General features: G+C 45.4%; 1 protein-coding gene across 1 annotated transcript; it reads right to left on the bottom strand.

The window, feature by feature from the left end:
- Positions 1-1,305: 1,305 nt before the first annotated feature.
- LOC122547209 lies at positions 1,306-12,231 on the bottom strand (the record flags this gene model as incomplete). Its single annotated transcript, XM_043685839.1, has 5 exons — positions 12,153-12,231; positions 11,044-11,073; positions 8,773-9,060; positions 6,747-7,049; positions 1,306-1,416 (listed from the first exon to the last, which is right to left on the bottom strand). Coding segments are annotated over exons 1-5 (763 nt in total), but the record flags the coding sequence as incomplete, so codon positions are not given.
- Positions 12,232-18,369: the final 6,138 nt, after the last annotated feature.

Below are 18,369 nucleotides of genomic sequence, written 5' to 3'. Positions count from 1 at the left end.
TCCTCTAGCACCTGCACATTTAAATTCGTTTGTGGACTTCTCCTCTCCCCATTTCCAGAACCATATCCAACCCTACATCCCTCTGGGAATTCACATTCCTCAATTTCCAGCCACTCGCACAGCTCCCAATGCTCCACTATTCCATGACATACCTCAACTTCTGGAATCTCTTTATTCCTTTCCATCCCTCCACAAACCCATGTGAAAAATAGGGGCACGAGGAGGCCCTTCAGCCCTTCAAGCCTGAGCGGACATTCCATGTCACCATGGCTGACCCATCCAACCTGTTCTCATGCACTGTCCCTGTAGCCTTTGACCGCTTTCGCCCCAAAATGGACATCTAACTCCTTCTTGAACACAGTGAATGTTTCGGGCCTTGACCACGTCCTGTGGCAGAGAATTCCACAGGCTCACCAATCACTGGGTGAGCAAATTTCTCCTCATTCAGCCTGTAACAGCCTACCCTGTATCCGTAGACTGTGACCCCTGGGTCTGGGTTCCCCAGTTCTCAGGAGCATCCTTCCTGAATGTACCCTGTTGGATTTTATGAGATTCCCCCCTCATTGTTCTAAACCCCAGTGAGTATAGGCTGAACCGATCATGTCCTGTCATCCCAGGAATCACTCTGATTAACACTCTCTCTCTATTTTCCAAGCAATGACGTTCTTAGTTTCCTCTTTTAAGTCTGCCCTTCCAACTTTAACCTGCTGCTTGATGCATACCTCTCTGACCAAGCCTTTGGTCACCCACAGTCAAACAGGAAGCGATGTATCCCATTCACACTGTGTCAGCTCTTTGCAGAGTGATTCAGACATCCTATTCTGCCTCTTCCATTCAAGTAGATCTGAAACTGTATTTTCCTCAAGTGCCTTTCCACCTTCCTTTTAAAGTCACTGATCAATTCCACCTCCACTGTCCTCCCAAAGTATACACACCAAGTCAGTGAACAGGCAAAGTCACCACAGCCCCTGAGAGAGAGAGAGAGACAGAGAGAGACAGAGAGAGACAGAGAGAGAGAGAGAGAGACAGAGAGAGTGAGAGAGACAGAGAGAGAGAGAGGTCTGGGTTGTGGTTTAATCTGAGGATCACCACAACTCAGGGGAGGGATAAAAGGGAGAAGGAGGGTCCATCGTGGTAACCTCAGCCAGTGTGGGTACTGAACCCATGCTGTTGGCATTGTTTCTGCATTGGCATACCAGGCGCCACGCTACCCATCTGCCAATTTAATGGTGGACATGCCAAGGAAGATAACAATCTTAGGGAATGTCAAAGATTCAAAACAAAAGCAGTTGTGGCAATGTTTACCTGTCAGTGGTGAGCCGTTAGTGAAATGTTCGAATATGATGACAGTCAGTGTAATGAGCACGAAGAGACTAAGGCAGAGATGCACCAGTGTCACTGCATTGTTATCTTGTTCTGTGCAAGGAGGAGAACCCAGTTTAGATTGCTGTCTGTTCAGGAGCTTGAGACATTGAGGCATCAACCTACTTGTTGTAGAGACGGCCAACTTTCAAATGGTCACAACGAGGGCCAGTGAGTTAGAATCAAGTGTTGCAATGTCACTTCCTTTTCCGCAAAACCAAGGAAAGGGAGGTTTAGGATTTGCCAGAATTGGTCAATGGAAGGGAGTTGTAGAATGCAAAATACAGAACATACAAAAGAGGCCCTTTGGCCTTTCAAGTCTGTGCAGTGTAAACTGCACCACCAGCTGAAATCGTCCCACATTTCCAGCACCAGGCCTTGTATGTTATGGCACTTCAAGTGCACATCCAAGTGATTTTGAAAGTTTGTGAGGTGTCCTTCCTCAACTACCCTCCCTGGCACTGCATTCTATACCTCACCCCACAAATCTCTGGGTGAAGCAATCCTCAAAACCCCCTTGAAACCGCCTGTCCTTCACCTTAACATAATGCCCACCCCCATAATCTTACACACTTCTATCAGGTCCCCCTTCAACCTTCTCTGCCCCAAAGAAAACAACCTGAGCTTATCCAGCCTCGCTACATTGCCACACGGCTCCATGCCAGGCAACATCCTGGTGAATCTCCTCTGCACCCCTGTCCAGTACAATCAATCCTTCCCATAGTGCAGAGACTGGAACTGCACACAGTGCTCCAACTGTGGCCTCACCAAAGTCCTGTCCAGCTCCAACATCACCTCCTCACTCTTATGATCCATTCCATGACTGATAAAGGAACATATTCCGTACACCTTCTTAACCATGGTATTAACCTGTCCTGCGGCCTTCAGCCATTTGGGACAAATACTCCAAGATCACTCTGTTCCTCTGAGGCTAAATGTGGGAAGAATGTTCTCAATATTAGGGAAGTCTAGAGCTCGGGGTCACAGTACAAGAGTCAGAGGTAAGCCAATCAGAGCTGAGATGAGGAAGAATGTCTTTACTCAGCCTGTGGTACTCTCTCCCACAGCAGGCTGTTGGGGCCAATAAATTAGATATATTGAGGAGGGAACCGGATGTGACTCCTGCTGTTAAAGGGATCAAGGGGTATGGAAAGAAAGGAGTATAGAAGTGGGATACTTAGATGGCATGATCAGCTGTGATCATATTGAGTAGTGATGCAGGCTCGAAGGGCCGAATGGCCTTCTCCTGCATCTATATTGGTCACAGAAAGGAGTGGGGGACAGTGGGTAACGTCTTGCTGAGGAAACATTGGAAAGGAGTGGGGGGCAGTGGGTAAGGTCTTGTTGAGGAAACGGTGGAAAGTAACGTCTTGTTGAGGAAACAGTAGAAAGGAGTGGGGGGCAGTGGGTAACGTCTTGTTGAGGAAACAGTAGAAAGGAGTGGGGGGCAGTGGGTAACGTCTTGTTGAGGAAACAGTAGAAAGGAGTGGGGGGCAGTGGGTAACGTCTTGTTGAGGAAACAGTAGAAAGGAGTGGGGGGCAGTGGGTAACGTCTTGTGACAAAACATTGGAAAGGAGTGGGGGGCAGTGAGTAATGTCTTGTTGGAAAGTTTGGGTCTGTATCTATTGGAGCTGGGACAAAAGTTTGGGTCTGTATCCTCAACGTCTTGTTGAGGAAACAGTAGAAAGGAGTGGGGGGCAGTGGGTAACGTCTTGTGACAAAACATTGGAAAGGAGTGGGGGGCAGTGAGTAATGTCTTGTTGGAAAGTTTGGGTCTGTATCTATTGGAGCTGGGACAAACTGGTTGCAACACATAACATCTTATGGGACTTGACAGTGTAGATATTGCAAAGATGAGTTGACGTGTGTGAGAGACTAAGACGAGGGAATTCAGCTGAAAGACCATAGTACATGCACTTACAAATGAGATGAAGGGAGTTCATTTTCCTCTCAGATCCTCATGAATCTGTGGAATTCTGTTCTCTGCTGAGCAACCAATTCCAGATGATTCATTTCATTTACAACTGAGTCAAATCGATTTTTGACGAAGGAATGTGTAATAGATTATTGGAATTAGACAGGTGTCATGAGACTCGACAAACTGACTGGAAAGGAACATTGTTTATTGTCGAACATGAAAAGGAAGCCCTTACCATTCCTGGGTCTGCCTTATGCCTCTTTTATCTATTCATCTGCTCAGTTATGTTTCTGCATTATTGCATTTCAGGAGCCAGCTAATAGCCAACATATAGATTATTCTAATCAACCTGCTCAGAAATGTTATTATACCACCTCTAGACCAGCATATCACTGGATCTCCTGCTCCAGAGGTAACGACACTACCACTGCACAACAGAGTCCACTGGCATGCAGACAGGTTGAGGAAGAAGGGGTTTGGCCTGCTTGCCTTCATCAGTCAGAGTATTCAGTACAGGAGTTGGGAGTCATGTGGCAGCTGTACAAAATGTTGGTGAGGCCACTGGAGTACTGTGTGCAGTTCTGGTTGCCCTGCTATAAGAAGGATGTTGGTAAACTGGAAAGGAAGCAGAAAAGTCTTATAAAATGAACGGAAGAGCCTTGGGAAAAGTTGATGGGCAGAGAGATCTGGGAGTGCAGGTCCATTGTACCCTGAAGGTTGCTGCACAGGTGGATAGAGTGGTCAAGAAGGCATTTAGTATGCTTGCCTTCATCGGATGGAGTATTGAGTATAAGAGCTAGCAAGTCATGTTAACATTGTACAAGACATTGGTTCGGCCGCATTTAGAATATTGTGTACATTTCTGGTCGCCACATTATCAAAAGGATGTGGACACTTTGGAGAGGGTGCAGAGAAGGTTTACGAGGATGTTGCCTGGTATGGAAGGTGCTAGCTATGAAGAGAGGTTGAGTCGGTTTGCGTTGTTTTCATTCGAAAAAAAGGAGATTGCGGGGGGACCTGATCGAGGTTTACAAAATCATGAAGGGTATAGACAGGCTGGATAGAGACAAGCTTTTTCCCAGGGTGAAGGATTCAATAACGAAAGGTCACATTTTCAAGGTGAGAGTAGAAAGTTTAAGGGGGATACACGCGGCAAGTACTTCACACAGAGGGTGGTGGGCATCTGGAATGCATTGCCAGCAGAGGGGGTAGAGCAGGCACGGGTAAATTCATTAAAGATGTGTCTGGGCAGATGCATGAGTAGGTGGGGAGCAGAGGGATACAGATGCTTAGGAATTGACCGACAGGTTCAGACAGTACATTTGGATCGGCTCAGGCTTGGAAGGGCCTGTTCCTGGGCTGTACATTTTCTTTGTTCTTTGTTCTTTGTTCTAAAGGATGTTGCCAGACTGGAGGGTTTGAGTTATAAGGAGAGGTTGGATAGGCTGGGACAAAAGATGCAGAGGGTGACCTTATAGAGGTTTATCATGATGGCCATAGGCATGGTAAATAGCCAGCGTCTTTTTCCAAGGGTAGGGGAATCCAAAGCTCGAGGACATAGGTTTATAATGAGACAGGGAAAGATTAAAAAAAGACCTGAGGGAAAACTTTTTCACGCAGAGGGGAGTGAGTGCATGGAATAAGCTGACAGAAGAAGTGGTGGATGCTGGTACGTTGCAGCAGGTATCTGGATGGGTATATGAAGAGGAAGAGTTTGAAGGGATATGGGCCAAGGTGGGTGGAACTAATTTAGACTGGGACCATGGTCGGCATGGACTAATTGGACCGAAGGGTTTGTTTCCATTCTGCATGACTCTATGACTCTAACAGTAGTGAATTCTCACTATAACAGTACATGGGGCTGGAGAGAAGACATCTGGGGCACTGGGAGCAGTTTTATTCCCCTTATATCTTTTCATTGGAGGCAGCTCAGAGAACATTCACTGGGATGTATGGAGGGATTGTCTCATGAGCAAAGGGTAAACAGGTTGGGACTCTACTCATATGTTTAGAAGAATGAGAGGTGGTCCCATAGAAATATATGGGGGCCTAGAGTTGATAAACATGGTGCTGTAAAAAGCACAGCAGGTCAGGCAGCATCCGAGGGTCGATGTTTTGGGCACAATGCTTCATTGGATCTGACAGGGTCAATGCTGAGAGGATGTTTCCCCCTCATGGGAGAGCCCAGGAGCAGAGGGCACAGTCTCAGAATAAAGGGACACCAATTGAAGACTGACATGAGGAGGAATTCCTTCTCTCAGAGGGCTGTGAGTCATTGGAACAATGTGGGGGGCTGTACGTGGGGGGCAGAGTCCTTGTGTATAGTGAAGGATGAGACAGATGGATTCTTGATCAGTCATAGGATCAAGGCAAAGGGCAGGAAAGGGGACATGAGGATGTCCAATCTGCCATGGTGGAGCAGGCTTGAGGGGCTGAATGGCCTACTCTTGTTCCTATTTTCTGTGTCTACATTTGTCATGATGGGGCAATTCTCAGTACGGAGTGTGGAATTTTATTGGATTACGGAATGATTTGGTCTTTCCATGTATAGAAGGTAGATGTATACATTTTTGTACAGCTCTCCTTACCATCCTTTGGGAATATCAAGCCGAGTGTTTATCTCCTGCTGCACATAAACAGGAATGAGAATGTGACAGATTGAAATTCTCTATATTAATCATGGTGAACAAATGCAGATTAATCAGATATTAAGGTGTAAAGACAGCCAATTGGAGTGGAGGACATGCTCCTGTCCGTATCAGCTGGAGGTGGTTGAAAGCTTCAAGTTCCCAAGAGTAAATATCACCAACAATCTGTCCTGGTCCATCATGTTGATGCTACAGTCAAGAAAACACACCAAAGCCTCTACTTCCTCAGGAGGCTAAGGAAATTTGGCAGGTCCACAATGACTCTTACCAATTTCTCTAGATGCACCATAGAAAGCATGCTGTCTGGATGCATCACAGCGTGGTACAGCAACTGTTCTTCCCAAGACTGCAAGGAACAACAGAGAGCCGTGAACACAGCCCAGTCCATCACATAAACCAACCTTATGTTCACTAACTGCATCTACACTTCCTGCTCCCTCAAGAAAGCAGCCAACATAATCCAAGACTCCTCCTACCCCAGTTAGACTCTCTTCCACTATCTTCCATTGGGCTGAAGATGCAAAACTTTGAAAGCACAGACCATCAGATTCAAGAACAGCTTCATCCTTGCTGTTATCAGACTTCTAAACAGATCTCTCATATATTAGAGTTGACCTTCTCTGTAGTAGTAAAACTATGTTCTGCATTCTGTTCTACTACCCTGATGTACTTATGTAAGGTATGATGTGTCTGGTTAGCATGCAAAACAATACTTTTCACTGTATCTTGGTACAGGTGACAATAATAAATCAATGAATCAAATACATGTGACAATAATAAATCCAATCAAATGAAATCAAAACATGATTTGACTTACGTTTCCAGGCAATTGTAACACTTTCACTGAATGAGGAAGCAATCGGATGCCCTGAGATTTCTGTTTGGTACAGACAGCTGTAATTCCCTGCAGCCTCTTTTCTTGTGACACTGATGGTGAAATTCACGCTTTGCTCATCCACAGTCACACGACGCAGTTGTGTGAAACTTCTGAAATGACTTTTGTACAAATAAAATATTCCTCCTCTTGAGCGGATCTCCCCTCTACATGTAATGATAACAGTGTCTCCCTCTGGACTTGTGGAACCTTGCACTATACTCACTATCGGTGGCGACGGTTTGTCTGTCACATAGAACAGTACAACAAAATTGCCAGGCAGAAAGGGGAAAGAATGATTAGTGTGGAGAATCATGCAGAGAAATATGTCCATTTCCAGAATCCCAAATGTCATGATTGAACATCTAAATTTGAGCCAGACCTGTCAAGTTTTGTAAGTGCTTAATCTAAACTGGTCCATTTGTGGTCATTCCATCACCAAGGTACTGCAAATCTCCCTTCACTCTGCACAGTTGCCTGATTGAACAATTGCAATTGGCAATAGAAGCAGAGAGGAGAAAGTGAGGTCTGCAGATGCTGGAGATCAGAGCTGAAAATGTGTTGCTGGAAAAGCGCAGCAGGTCAGGCCGCATCCAGGGAACAGGAGAATCGACGTTTCGGGCATAAGCCCTTCTTCAGGAATGAGGAAAGTTTGTCCAGCAGGCTAAGATAAAAGGTAGGGGGGAGGAGTCCAAAGCCTGCATATCTTGTGGTCTGGCGATGGCGGAGTCCAAAGACCTGCATATCCTTGGTGGAGTGGGAGGGGGAGTTGAAGTGTTGAGCCACAGGGTGGTTGGGTTGGTTGGCCCGGGTGTGCAATTCCACGGCTCCCTAGTCTTTGGGTGAAGACATTTATCCACATCTCAGTCTACCCCATCTCCTTGAGACCATGACCCCCTGATTCTGGACTCCCCGGTCATTGAGCACATTCTTCTTGCCTCTACCTTGAATAGTCCCATTTCGATATTGTAAGTTTCAATCTAATCCCTCTCTCCTCCTTTCAAACTGGGAATTCAGGCCAATAGCTCCTCCTAGGACAGCCCTGCTACTGTCAGTATCATCCTACTAAACCTCTGCTGAACTCCCTTTGAGGCAATGACATCTATTCTTGGGTAGGGAGGCAACAACCTCCTATTCAACAATAAAGAGAAGATAGGACAGAGTTAGTCACCGACGGCTCATGAGTAATATGCAGTCCATTACCTTCCCTCCATTGTAAGGTCAAAAGTGAACATGTTCACTGACGGTTGCACAACGTTCTGCACTATTGGCCATTCCTTGGATAATGAGACAGTCCATGTCCAAATACAGCAAGATTTAGAAAATATCTCAGCTTAGGCTATCAAATAGCAAGTAACATTTGCAACACACAAGAATGAAGTAATGACAATCTCTAATAAGAGACAATCTAACCATCACCCCTTGAGATTCAATGGAATCACCAGCAATGAATACTCCCCACTTTCGACATCTTGGAGGTTACCATTGAGAGAGAATCTAACCATGTCCCTTTCACATTCAATGGCATCACTGTCACTCAATATATCCCACTATCAACATCTTGTGGATTATAATTGAGAGAGAAAATATAACCATCACCCTTTGACCTCCAATGGTACCACCATCACTGAAACCACCCACTAACAATAATTTGGGGATGATAGTTGAGAGAGAATCTAAGCTCTGACATTTAATGGCATTGCTATCACTGAATTTGCCCACCCCGCCCCCACTATCAATATCTTGTGGATTACCATTGACAGTGAATCTAACCATCACCTCTTGACATTACTATCAATGAATTCCCTTCCACTGTCAACATCTTGGGGTTATAATTGAAAAATGCACTAATCATTGCTCCTTGACACTCAATGGTGCTATCTTCTCTGGACTTTCATTATCCAAACCGTTGAGCAATGACAAATTGATGCCATGGATAGAAAAAAGGAAAGCATTCATGCTGACATACCTCGTACATGTATCTGAATTGGATTGCTTGGTGAAGATAGGTTCCTGCGGTCTGCAGTGAGTAGACATTGACACTGGAAAGTGCCTTCATAGATATCTTGGACTTTAATGGGAAGGTAGGCATCACAGTGCAGCAGTGAAGTGTTGAGTAGATGAGAAATCTCTGAACCTCCATAAAGGTAGATCATTGAAACTGGGCACTGACAGCGACAGTGCATGGTTATCATCTCCCCATAAACGAACACTCCATAAGAAGGCTTCAGAGACAGATCCGGCTTTGGGAGAACACCTAAGGGGTATGCAGCCAACACATTTCATGCACAGAATGACAGCAACAGGGTTATATGCCTTTCTTTGTATGCAACACTATGCACTTGAGCACGAAACACAGAAAGCTCGCATACCAGGGGCAGCAGGTCAGGGGTAATGGAATGTTGGCCCTTATTTCAAGGGGGTTGGAGTGTAAGAGTAGGAAGGTCTCACTGCCACTGTACAAGGTGCTGGGGAGTCTACATCTGCAGTACTGTGAGCAGTTTTGCTCCCCCTATTTAAGGAAAGATATAATTTCATTGGCAACCATTCAGAGAAGGTTCACGTGGATGATCTCTGGGATGGAAGAGCTGTCTAATGAGCAAAGGTTAAACAGGTTGGGACTCTACTCACTGGAGTTTTGAAGAATGAGAGTAATCACATGTGAGCCTGACAGGGTCAATGCTGAGAGGATGCTTCCCCCTCATGGGAGAGTCTAGGAGCCAGGGCATAGTCTCAGAATAATGGGACACCAATTTTAAGACTGAGATGAGGAGGAATTTCTTCTCTCAGAGGGCTGTGGGTCTTTGGAGCTCCTTACCACAGAGAGCTGTGGAGGACAGAATCCTTGTGTATATTTAGGGCTGAGACAGAGAGAGATTCTTGATCAGTCAGGGAATGAAGCGATAAAGGGAAAGTGGACATGAGGAATGTGGGATCAGCCATGACCTTATTGAATGGCAGAACAGGCTCGAGGGACTGAACAGCCCTACTGCTGTTCCTGTTTATTATGGTCTTCCACATTACCTGACAACAATGTCACAACAAGATAGAACATAGAACATAGAACATAGAACAGTACAGCACAGAACAGGCCCTTCAGCCCACGATGTTGTGCCGACCACTGATCCTCATGTATGCACCCTCAAATTTCTGTGACCATATGTATGTCAAGGAGTCTCTTAAATGTCCCTAATGACCCTGCCTCCACAACTGCTGGTGGCAACGCATTCCATGCTCTCACACTCTCTGTGTAAAGAACCCGCCTCTGACATCCCCTCTATACTTTCCTCCAACCAGCTTAAAACTATGACCCCTCGTGTTAGTCATTTCTGCCCTGGGAAATAGTCTCTGGCTATCGACTCTATCTATGCCTCTCATTATCTTGTATACCTCATTTAGGTTCCCTCTCCTCCTCCTTTTCTCCAATGAGAAAAGTCCGATCTCAGTCAACCTCTCTTCATAAGATAAGCCCTCCAGTCCAGGCAGCATCTGGTAAAAAAGATGTAAACCCTTCCTGTTTTAAAGTAGAATTAAAATGTCTTTGAAATTAATAGGTAGCATTTGAATTCGTGGTATGGGAGTGAATGGTTGACTGAATTTCAAACAAGTTATGTCATCAGAACAATGCATAACAAGTCACTTTATTTTCAATAGTGAACTGACAAATGCTTCAAGTCAATGAATGCAACCAGCAGAACTGTTCCACACCCAATGAAAACCATTTAGAAACTACAAGCTCCTCCAGCCTATCATGATAAATCTCATGCCCTGGTGAAAGTTGATCCCAAATTTTCCAGTTCAAAAACAAAAGGGGAAACGACTGAGACCATAGACCTGAGCTTTGATTGAGTCAATTCCCTCTGCAGTAATTGGCATGTTTGTTTCTGCAGAAGATAAAGTGGCTATTGTCCAACCTGACCATAGGGGCTGCTCTCTCGTTAGACAGAGAGATAGAGAGAGAAGATTGGGTGGTGGTGTTAATCTGAGGGTGACCGCGCCTGAAGCAAGAGGAGAGGTTTAGAAGGAGAAAGCTTCTTAGTAACCGAGCTGAAGCAGGCATTGAACCTATGCCGAAATGAACTCACAGCCCCTTCACCTGCCCCCAAAACGACTACCAGCAACCGAAAAGAGGTTGAACTGTGTTTTTTCTCCACTCGCAAGCAATTAATTATGACAGCATTAACATCCACAGACTTCTTACATTGGCCAAAATAACTTGATTTAAAGGTCGCATACTCACCTACCTGTCCGACCAGAATGTGGAGATTCACTAAATAAGGGTTAGGGTATGGGAAAGTAACACAAAGATACATCACTGAATGTTTTACCAAATGTCGATAATCCGTGTGTTCTGAAGAATGGTCACTGGACTCGAATAGTTAACTTTGCTTCTCTCTTTCTCTCCATAGGTGCTGCCAGACCTGCTGAGTTTCTCCAGCATTCTCTGCATTTGTTTTGGATTGCCAGCCTTTTAGTTGCCTTCTGCCACAGCAGTCTCTCAGAATAAACTTTACATTTAAATTACTGACATAAACGATGGACTAAACATTCCCAACACTGCTCATTAATTTCTTTCCAGTCATTTCATTGTTCTGTTTTTTTAAAATCAAAGTTCTCAACTAACTAGTCCTACCAATCTGATTATATCGGTTTAAAATATCAATCATGAGGTGGAGGTGCTGGTGTTGGACTGTGGTGGACAAAGTTAAAAATTACACAACACCAGCTAATAAATCCAAATAAACCTAATGTTGTGTAAAATATCAATTGATGTTACATATTGCGTTGTGTGCCTGCAGTTCCTCATTTTCGTGCCCTGACCTTTTCATTGAAACTTTGTTTTTCAATTATAATAAGACCATAAGACCATAAGACATAGGAGTGGAAGTAAGGCCATTCGGCCCATCGAGTCCACTCCGCCATTCAATCATGGCTGATGCGCATTTCAGCTCCACTTACCAGCGTTCTTCCCGTAGCCCTTAATTCCTCTAGACAACACGAATCTATCAATCTCGGCCTTGAAGACATTTAGCGTCCCGGCTTCCACTGCACTCCGTGGCAATGAATTCCACAGGCCCACCACTCTCTGGCTGAAGAAATGTCTCCGCATTTCTGTTCTGAAATGACCCCCTCTAATTCTAAGGCTGTGTCCACGGGTTGTCTCCTCGTTTAACGGAAACAATTTCCTAGCATCCACCTTTTCCAAGCCATGTATTATTTTGTACGTCTCTATTAAGTCTCCCCTTAATCTTCTAAACTCCAACGAATACAATCCCAGTATCCTCAGCCGTTCCTCATATGTTAAAGTTTTATGGAATTAAATTTTGGACAATATTGTCTCATACTCACTCATTGCAAGCAGAACTGGGAAGATAAACATGTTCAACAATAAAATCGAGCACTCTTTGATTCCGTTGATTTGATGCGGTGGTTCAATAATTCCCTTGTGTTCCTGCCTGCTCTGTGGATGATGATGATGATGTGTCTGGGGTTTGAGTAACTGGCATTGCAAAATAGAACTCAAATTTCTAAATACGAAACCAGGAGTTAACATCAGCTTCAATTGGAACTCAGCCGCTGATAAGCATTCTTAATGATGGACCTTCCTGGTTCTGGACTTCCCATTCATCCTTTCCAGATGCACCACAGCTGTACAGGAAGTGTTCTTCACAAGACCACAAGAAACTATAGAAAGTCGTGAACACATCCCAGTCCACCATGTAAACCAGCCTTCCGTCTTTTGACTCCATCTATACTTCCTGCCATTTCAAGAAAGCAACCAATAGAATCAAACATCCCTTCCACCTTCTTCCATTGGGCAGAAGATATAAATGTTGGACACATGTGAGAACATATTCAGAATAGCTTCTTCCTCGCTGTTATCAGACTTTTGAACAGACCTCTCAAATGTTAATGCTGTTCTCGCTCTCTCTCTGCACTTTCTCTGTGGCTGTAACTGTATTCTGAGCGCTACCTGCTACCTTGATGCACTTTGTATGGTACAATCTGCTTAGAAAGCATGCAAAACAACACTTTTCACTCTCTTGGTGCATGTGACAAAGATAAATCAAATCAAATCAAACTCTCTGAATGAAGACATTTCTTCTCATCCAGTCCGACCCCATTTCCTTTCATCAGTGACCCCATTGGTCATCAGGAATATCCTTTCTGTGTTTACACCTGTTAGAATTTTACAGGTTGCTGAGATTCCCCTCCCTCATTCTTCTAAACTCCAGCGAATATAATCCTAATGGATCCAGTCTCTCTTCACATGCTTAGTCCAGTCATCCCAGGAATCTTTTGCTGCACTCCCTCCATAGCCAAAACATCCTTCCTCAGGTAAGGAGACCCAAACTGCACACACAGCACTCTGGGGTATGGTCTCAGCCTGTATAATCAGCAAGACAAAACCTTAACTTGGTTTCTTTTCAGTGGCATGGTGGCTTAGTGGTTAGCACTGCTGGCTCATAGCACCAGAGTTCCAGGTTCGATTCCAGCCTTGGATGACTGTGTGGAGTTTGCATGGGTTTCCTCCGGGTGCTCTGGTTTCCTCCCACAGTCCAAAGATGTGCAAGTCAAGTGAATTGGTCATGCCAAATTGCCCATAGTGTTAGGTGCATTAGTCAGAGGGAAATGGGTCTGGGTGGGATACTCTTCAGAGGTAAAAACAATGACTGCAGATTCTGGTGTGTTCTGTGGTGGAAATGGTCCTCCTGGGAGCAGATACGGCAGAGGTGGAGGAATTGGGAATACGGGATTGCATTTTGCAGGAGATAGGGTGGGAAGAGGTGTAATCCAGGTAGCTGTGGGAGTCGGTGGGTTTGTAAAAAATGTCAGTGTCAAGTCGGTCGTCATTAATGGAGATGGAGAGGTCCAGGAAGGGGAGGGAGGTGTCAGAGATGGTCCAGGTAAATTTTAAGGTCAGGGTGGAATGTGTTGGTGAAGTTGATGAATTGCTCAACCTCCTCGCGGGAGCACGAGGTGGCGCCACTGCAGTCATCAATGTAGCGGAGGAAGAGGTGGGGAGTGGTGCCGGTGTAATTACGGAAGATCAACTGCTCTATGTAGCCAACAAAGAGACAGGCATAGCTGGGGCCCATACGTGTGCCCATGGCTACCCCTTTGGTCTGGAGGAAGTGGGAGGATTCAAAGGAGAAATTGTTAAGGGTGAGGGCCAGTTCGGCCAAACGAATGAGAGTGTCGGTGGAGGGGTACTGTTGGGAACGTCTGGAGAGGAAAAAACGGAGGGCCCTGGTCCTGGTCATGGCGGATGGAGGTGTAGAGGGATTGGATATCCATGGTGAAGATGAGGCGTTGGGGACCGGGGAAACGGAAGTCTTGGAGGAGGTGGAGGGCGTGGGTGGTGTCTCGAACGTATGTGGGGAGTTCCTGGACTAGGGGGGATAGGACAGTGTCGATGTAGGTGGAGATGAGTTCAGTGGGGCAGGAGCATGCTGAGACAATGGGTGGTCAGTCTTGTGGATCTTGGGAAGGAGGTAGAACCGGGCAGTGCGGGGTTCCCGGACAATGAGGTTGGAAGCTGTGGGTGGGAGATCTCCTGAGGTGATGAGGTTCTGTATGGTCCGGGAGATGATGGTTTGGTGATGGGGGGTGGGGTCATGGTCGAGGGGGCAGTAAGAAGAGGTGTCCTCGAGTTGGCGTTTGGCTTCAGCGGTGTCGAGGTCAGTGCGCTCAGTGTGGACCCGAAGAGCCTGTTTCCACACTGTAGGGAATCTAATCTAGCTGCCACCTCATCCACCTCTGGTTCTGGTGTTTATTGTCTCAATTGGCCAGTCAGCTGGTTTTAAGAAGACAGAGGGAGTTAATCGTTAATCCACACTCACTTTTCATTATTCATTCAAGGGATGAGAGTGCTGCCAACTAGGCCAGTATTTATTGCCCATCCGAGAGGGTGGTTAAAAGTCAACCATGTTGCTGTGGTTTTGGAGTCACATATTGGCTGGACCAGGTAAGGATGGCAGTTTCCTTCCCTAAAGGACATTAGTATGGTTTTTCCATCAATCAGCAATGAATTCATGGCTATCATCAGACTCTTTATTCCAGATGTTTATTGAATTCAAATTCCACCATCTGCCATACTCTCATGTTCTGGTCACCCATCCATCCATGAAATTTTATTTGAACCATTTTACCAAAAAACAGACAGACATGCACGCACTAGGATGTCTCAAGGAAATTTTTGAGTGGGATCATCTGAATGGATTCTAGATTAGAGTGGTGCTGGAAAAGCACAGCAGTTCGGGCAGCATCCGAGGAGCAGGAAAATCGATGTTTTGGACAAAAGCCCTTCATCAGGAAGGACTGATGAAGGACTTTTGCCCAAAACGCCGATTTTCCTGCTCCTCGGATGCTGCCTGAACTGCTGTGCTTTTCCAGCACCACTCTAATTAGAATCTGGTTTCCAGCATCTGCAGTCATTGCTTTTACCTCATGTGAATGGATGCTTCCCAACTTCATGTTGGTATCTTCCTTTGGCTAAGCCACAGTTTAAAAAAAAGCAGGGGTGCCACAGTGGCCTCACAGCACCAGGGTCCCGGGTTTGTTTCCAACCTCAGGTGACTGACTGTGTGGAGTTTGCACATTCTCCCTGTGTCTGTGTGGGTTTCTCCGGTGCTCCGGTTTCCTCCCACAATCCAAAGATGTGCAGGTTAGGTGAATTGGCCATGCTAAATTGTCAATTAGGTGCATTAGTCAGAGGGAAAATGGGTTTGGGTGGTTTACTCTTCGGAGGGTTGGTGTGGACCTGTTGGACTGAAGGGCCTGTTTCCACACTGTAGGGAATCTGATCTAATAAAAAAATGTTTTATAGAGTTGAAAGGCAGTATTTATCATATCACATCATAGATGGTTGTGCCTGCTTGAATTTTCTCTTAAATGTTGACAAAGTCTTTAAAGGTTTAAACCTCTGTAACCATAAGTCCTTTCTTCAATTTATGGCTTCACTTTATGGGGAATCATTCAGATGTATACTTGAAGTGTCATAAGTTTCAAGGCAATGGGCCAAGTCCTGGGAAAGTGGGAGCAGAATAGTTAGATGTTTGTTTTTGACTCGATGGGACAAAGGGTCATTTTCTGTGCTGTAGATCTCTATGACTCTGTAAATCTATGACACTCAGACTCACCTTCTCTGATCTTGGATATAAACAAATTAGTTCAGGAAGGAAATGTGAATCACACAGCACAGAAGAAGCCCTTTGGCTCTTTGGGTCTGCACCAACATAAGTCTCCTGTAAATTTGCACTGGTTCCTCTTTCCCAGCACTTAGCCTTTAATGCTGTGACACCTCAAATGCTCAGCCAAGAACCTTTTAAAGAAAGTGAGGTTTCCCGCCTCAACTCCCCTCCCAAGGAGGGCACTTTGGACTTCCACCACCCTCTGGGTGAAACAATTCTCAATCCTTACCTAAACCTCCTGCCTTACACTTTAAAATGATGCTCTCTGCCCTTGTTGTTGACATTCGACTCAGGGAAACTGTTCCTATCCCCTGTGTCCATCTTCTTCATAACTTTACACACTTCTATCAAGTCAACCACTTCTGTTCCAAAGAGAACAACCTGAGCTTATCCAGCCTCTCTTCATCGTTAAAATGTTCCATCCCAAGCAACATCCTGGTGACTGTCCTCTGCATCCTGTCCAATACAATCACATCCTTCCCATAGTGTGGAGACTGGAACTGCACACAGTGTTCCAGCTGTGGCCTCACCAAAGTCCTGTCCAGCTCCCCAGCATCATGTGGCTCAGTGGTTAGCACTTCTGCCTCACAGCACCAGGGTCCCAGGTTCATTCCAGCCTCGGGTGACTGTCTGTGTGGAGTTTGCACATTTTCCCCGTGTCTGCATGGGTTTCCTCCGGGTGCTCCAATTTCCTCCCACAGCCCAAAGATGTGCAGGTTAGGTGAATTGACCATGCTAAATTGTCCATAGTGCTAGGTGCATTAGTCAGAGGGAAATGGGTCTGGGTGGGTCTTCAGAGGGTCGGTGTGGCTGGTTGGGCTGAAGGGCCTGTTTCCACACTGTAGGGAATTGAATCTAATCTAAAAAAAACCTTCTTGAAGAGATTATACTGCAGATCTACAAAACCCTCGTCAGATCCCACTTGGAGCAAATCTGGGCACCACATCTTAGGATGGATAGATTGGCCTTCGACAGAGTACAATGTAGGTTTACTTCAGGGGTCAAGTGAAAAAGAGAGATTAAAGAAATTAGGCCTTTCTATTGAGCTGAGAGGATTAAGGAATCTTCAAGAAATTAGCAGGGAAATACAGAGTAGATAAAGAGAAGCTATTTCCACTGGTTGGAGATTCTACGACTAAGGAGGGCACAGTCTGAGAGCGAGGGACAGACCATTCAGGAGAGTTGTTAGGAAGCACTTCCACACACAAAGTGCTCTGGTTTCCTTCCACAATCCAAAGATGTGTAGAAATAATGTCAGAAATTGCTGAAAAAGCTCAGCAGCTCTGGCACCGTGTGTGGAGATAAATCTGAGTTAATGTTTCGGGTCGAGTGACCCTTTCTCAGAACTGATGGTGGCTAGGAAAATGTCAATTTATATGCAGAAGATGAGGAGGGAGTAAGGAGTAAATGATAGGTGGGGATAGAGCTCAAAGTGAGAAAAAAACAGTTGGACAGACATGGGAGTGGATAAAGATCTGGCGAGGACGGTGAATAGATTATTAATGGGGACTGTTCATGGCTAAGAATGGGGATGTGCAGGTTAGGTGGGTCAGCTGCGGGAAATGCAAGGTTTCAGGTCTATGGCGGGTTGGGGTGGCTATGTTTGGGATGCTGTCTGAAAGATCAATTTGAACTTAATGGGCCAAATGGTCTACTTCCATACTGCAGCGATTCTATGGGGCAATAGGCCAGGATGTGGAGTTAGGCAACAGATCAGGCATTGAAGGCTCAAGGGGCCTCCTTCTGTTCCAATGTTCGTCAATCTTATAATCTGTCTATAATATATCCATGGTTCATTATTTCACTACTTATGGCTTAGGTGTTTTCTGCTTTTATTGAGCATGCTACGTAAAATAAAATAAAATCAATAATGCAACAAAAATGTAAGCAATTTCAATTCAGTCTATTCCATTTGCAGGTTTCTACCTTTTTACTGAGTTGGAGAACTGTGCATCTCTCACCAATTAAAATAATCAGGCACTTTCCGTGAGCAGGACTTTCCGTACACGGATAAACTCTCACACTGAAGAGAAAAAGTGTCATGCTGCCTGGAGAACTGTTTCATTACTGCAGCTGTGAGAGCAGTCTCAACGTCTTAACATGCAGTTGGAATTCTCAGGTAAGGCGACCAGAATTCAGGGAAGTTCCAAATTATACAAAATGCCAACAGTGTGAGGGATGGAGGAAGCGATGAAAACCTTCGACAAATGGATTCATTTTGAAGGCATAACGGACTCAAATTTCAGGCAGGTCATTGTCCTGCTTGGGTCATTGAGTGTCCTGCGTGGGTCATTGAGTGTCCTGCGTGGGTCATGAGTGTCCTGGGTGGGGCATTGAGAGTCCTGCGTGGGTCATGAGAATCCTGTGTGGGT

This window comes from Chiloscyllium plagiosum, unplaced genomic scaffold (genome assembly GCF_004010195.1).
Source record: "Chiloscyllium plagiosum isolate BGI_BamShark_2017 unplaced genomic scaffold, ASM401019v2 scaf_1883, whole genome shotgun sequence".
Classification (NCBI taxonomy): domain Eukaryota; kingdom Metazoa; phylum Chordata; class Chondrichthyes; order Orectolobiformes; family Hemiscylliidae; genus Chiloscyllium; species Chiloscyllium plagiosum.
The sequence above is the reverse complement of the archived record's forward strand: the minus strand, read 5'-3'. Positions and strand labels throughout refer to the sequence as shown.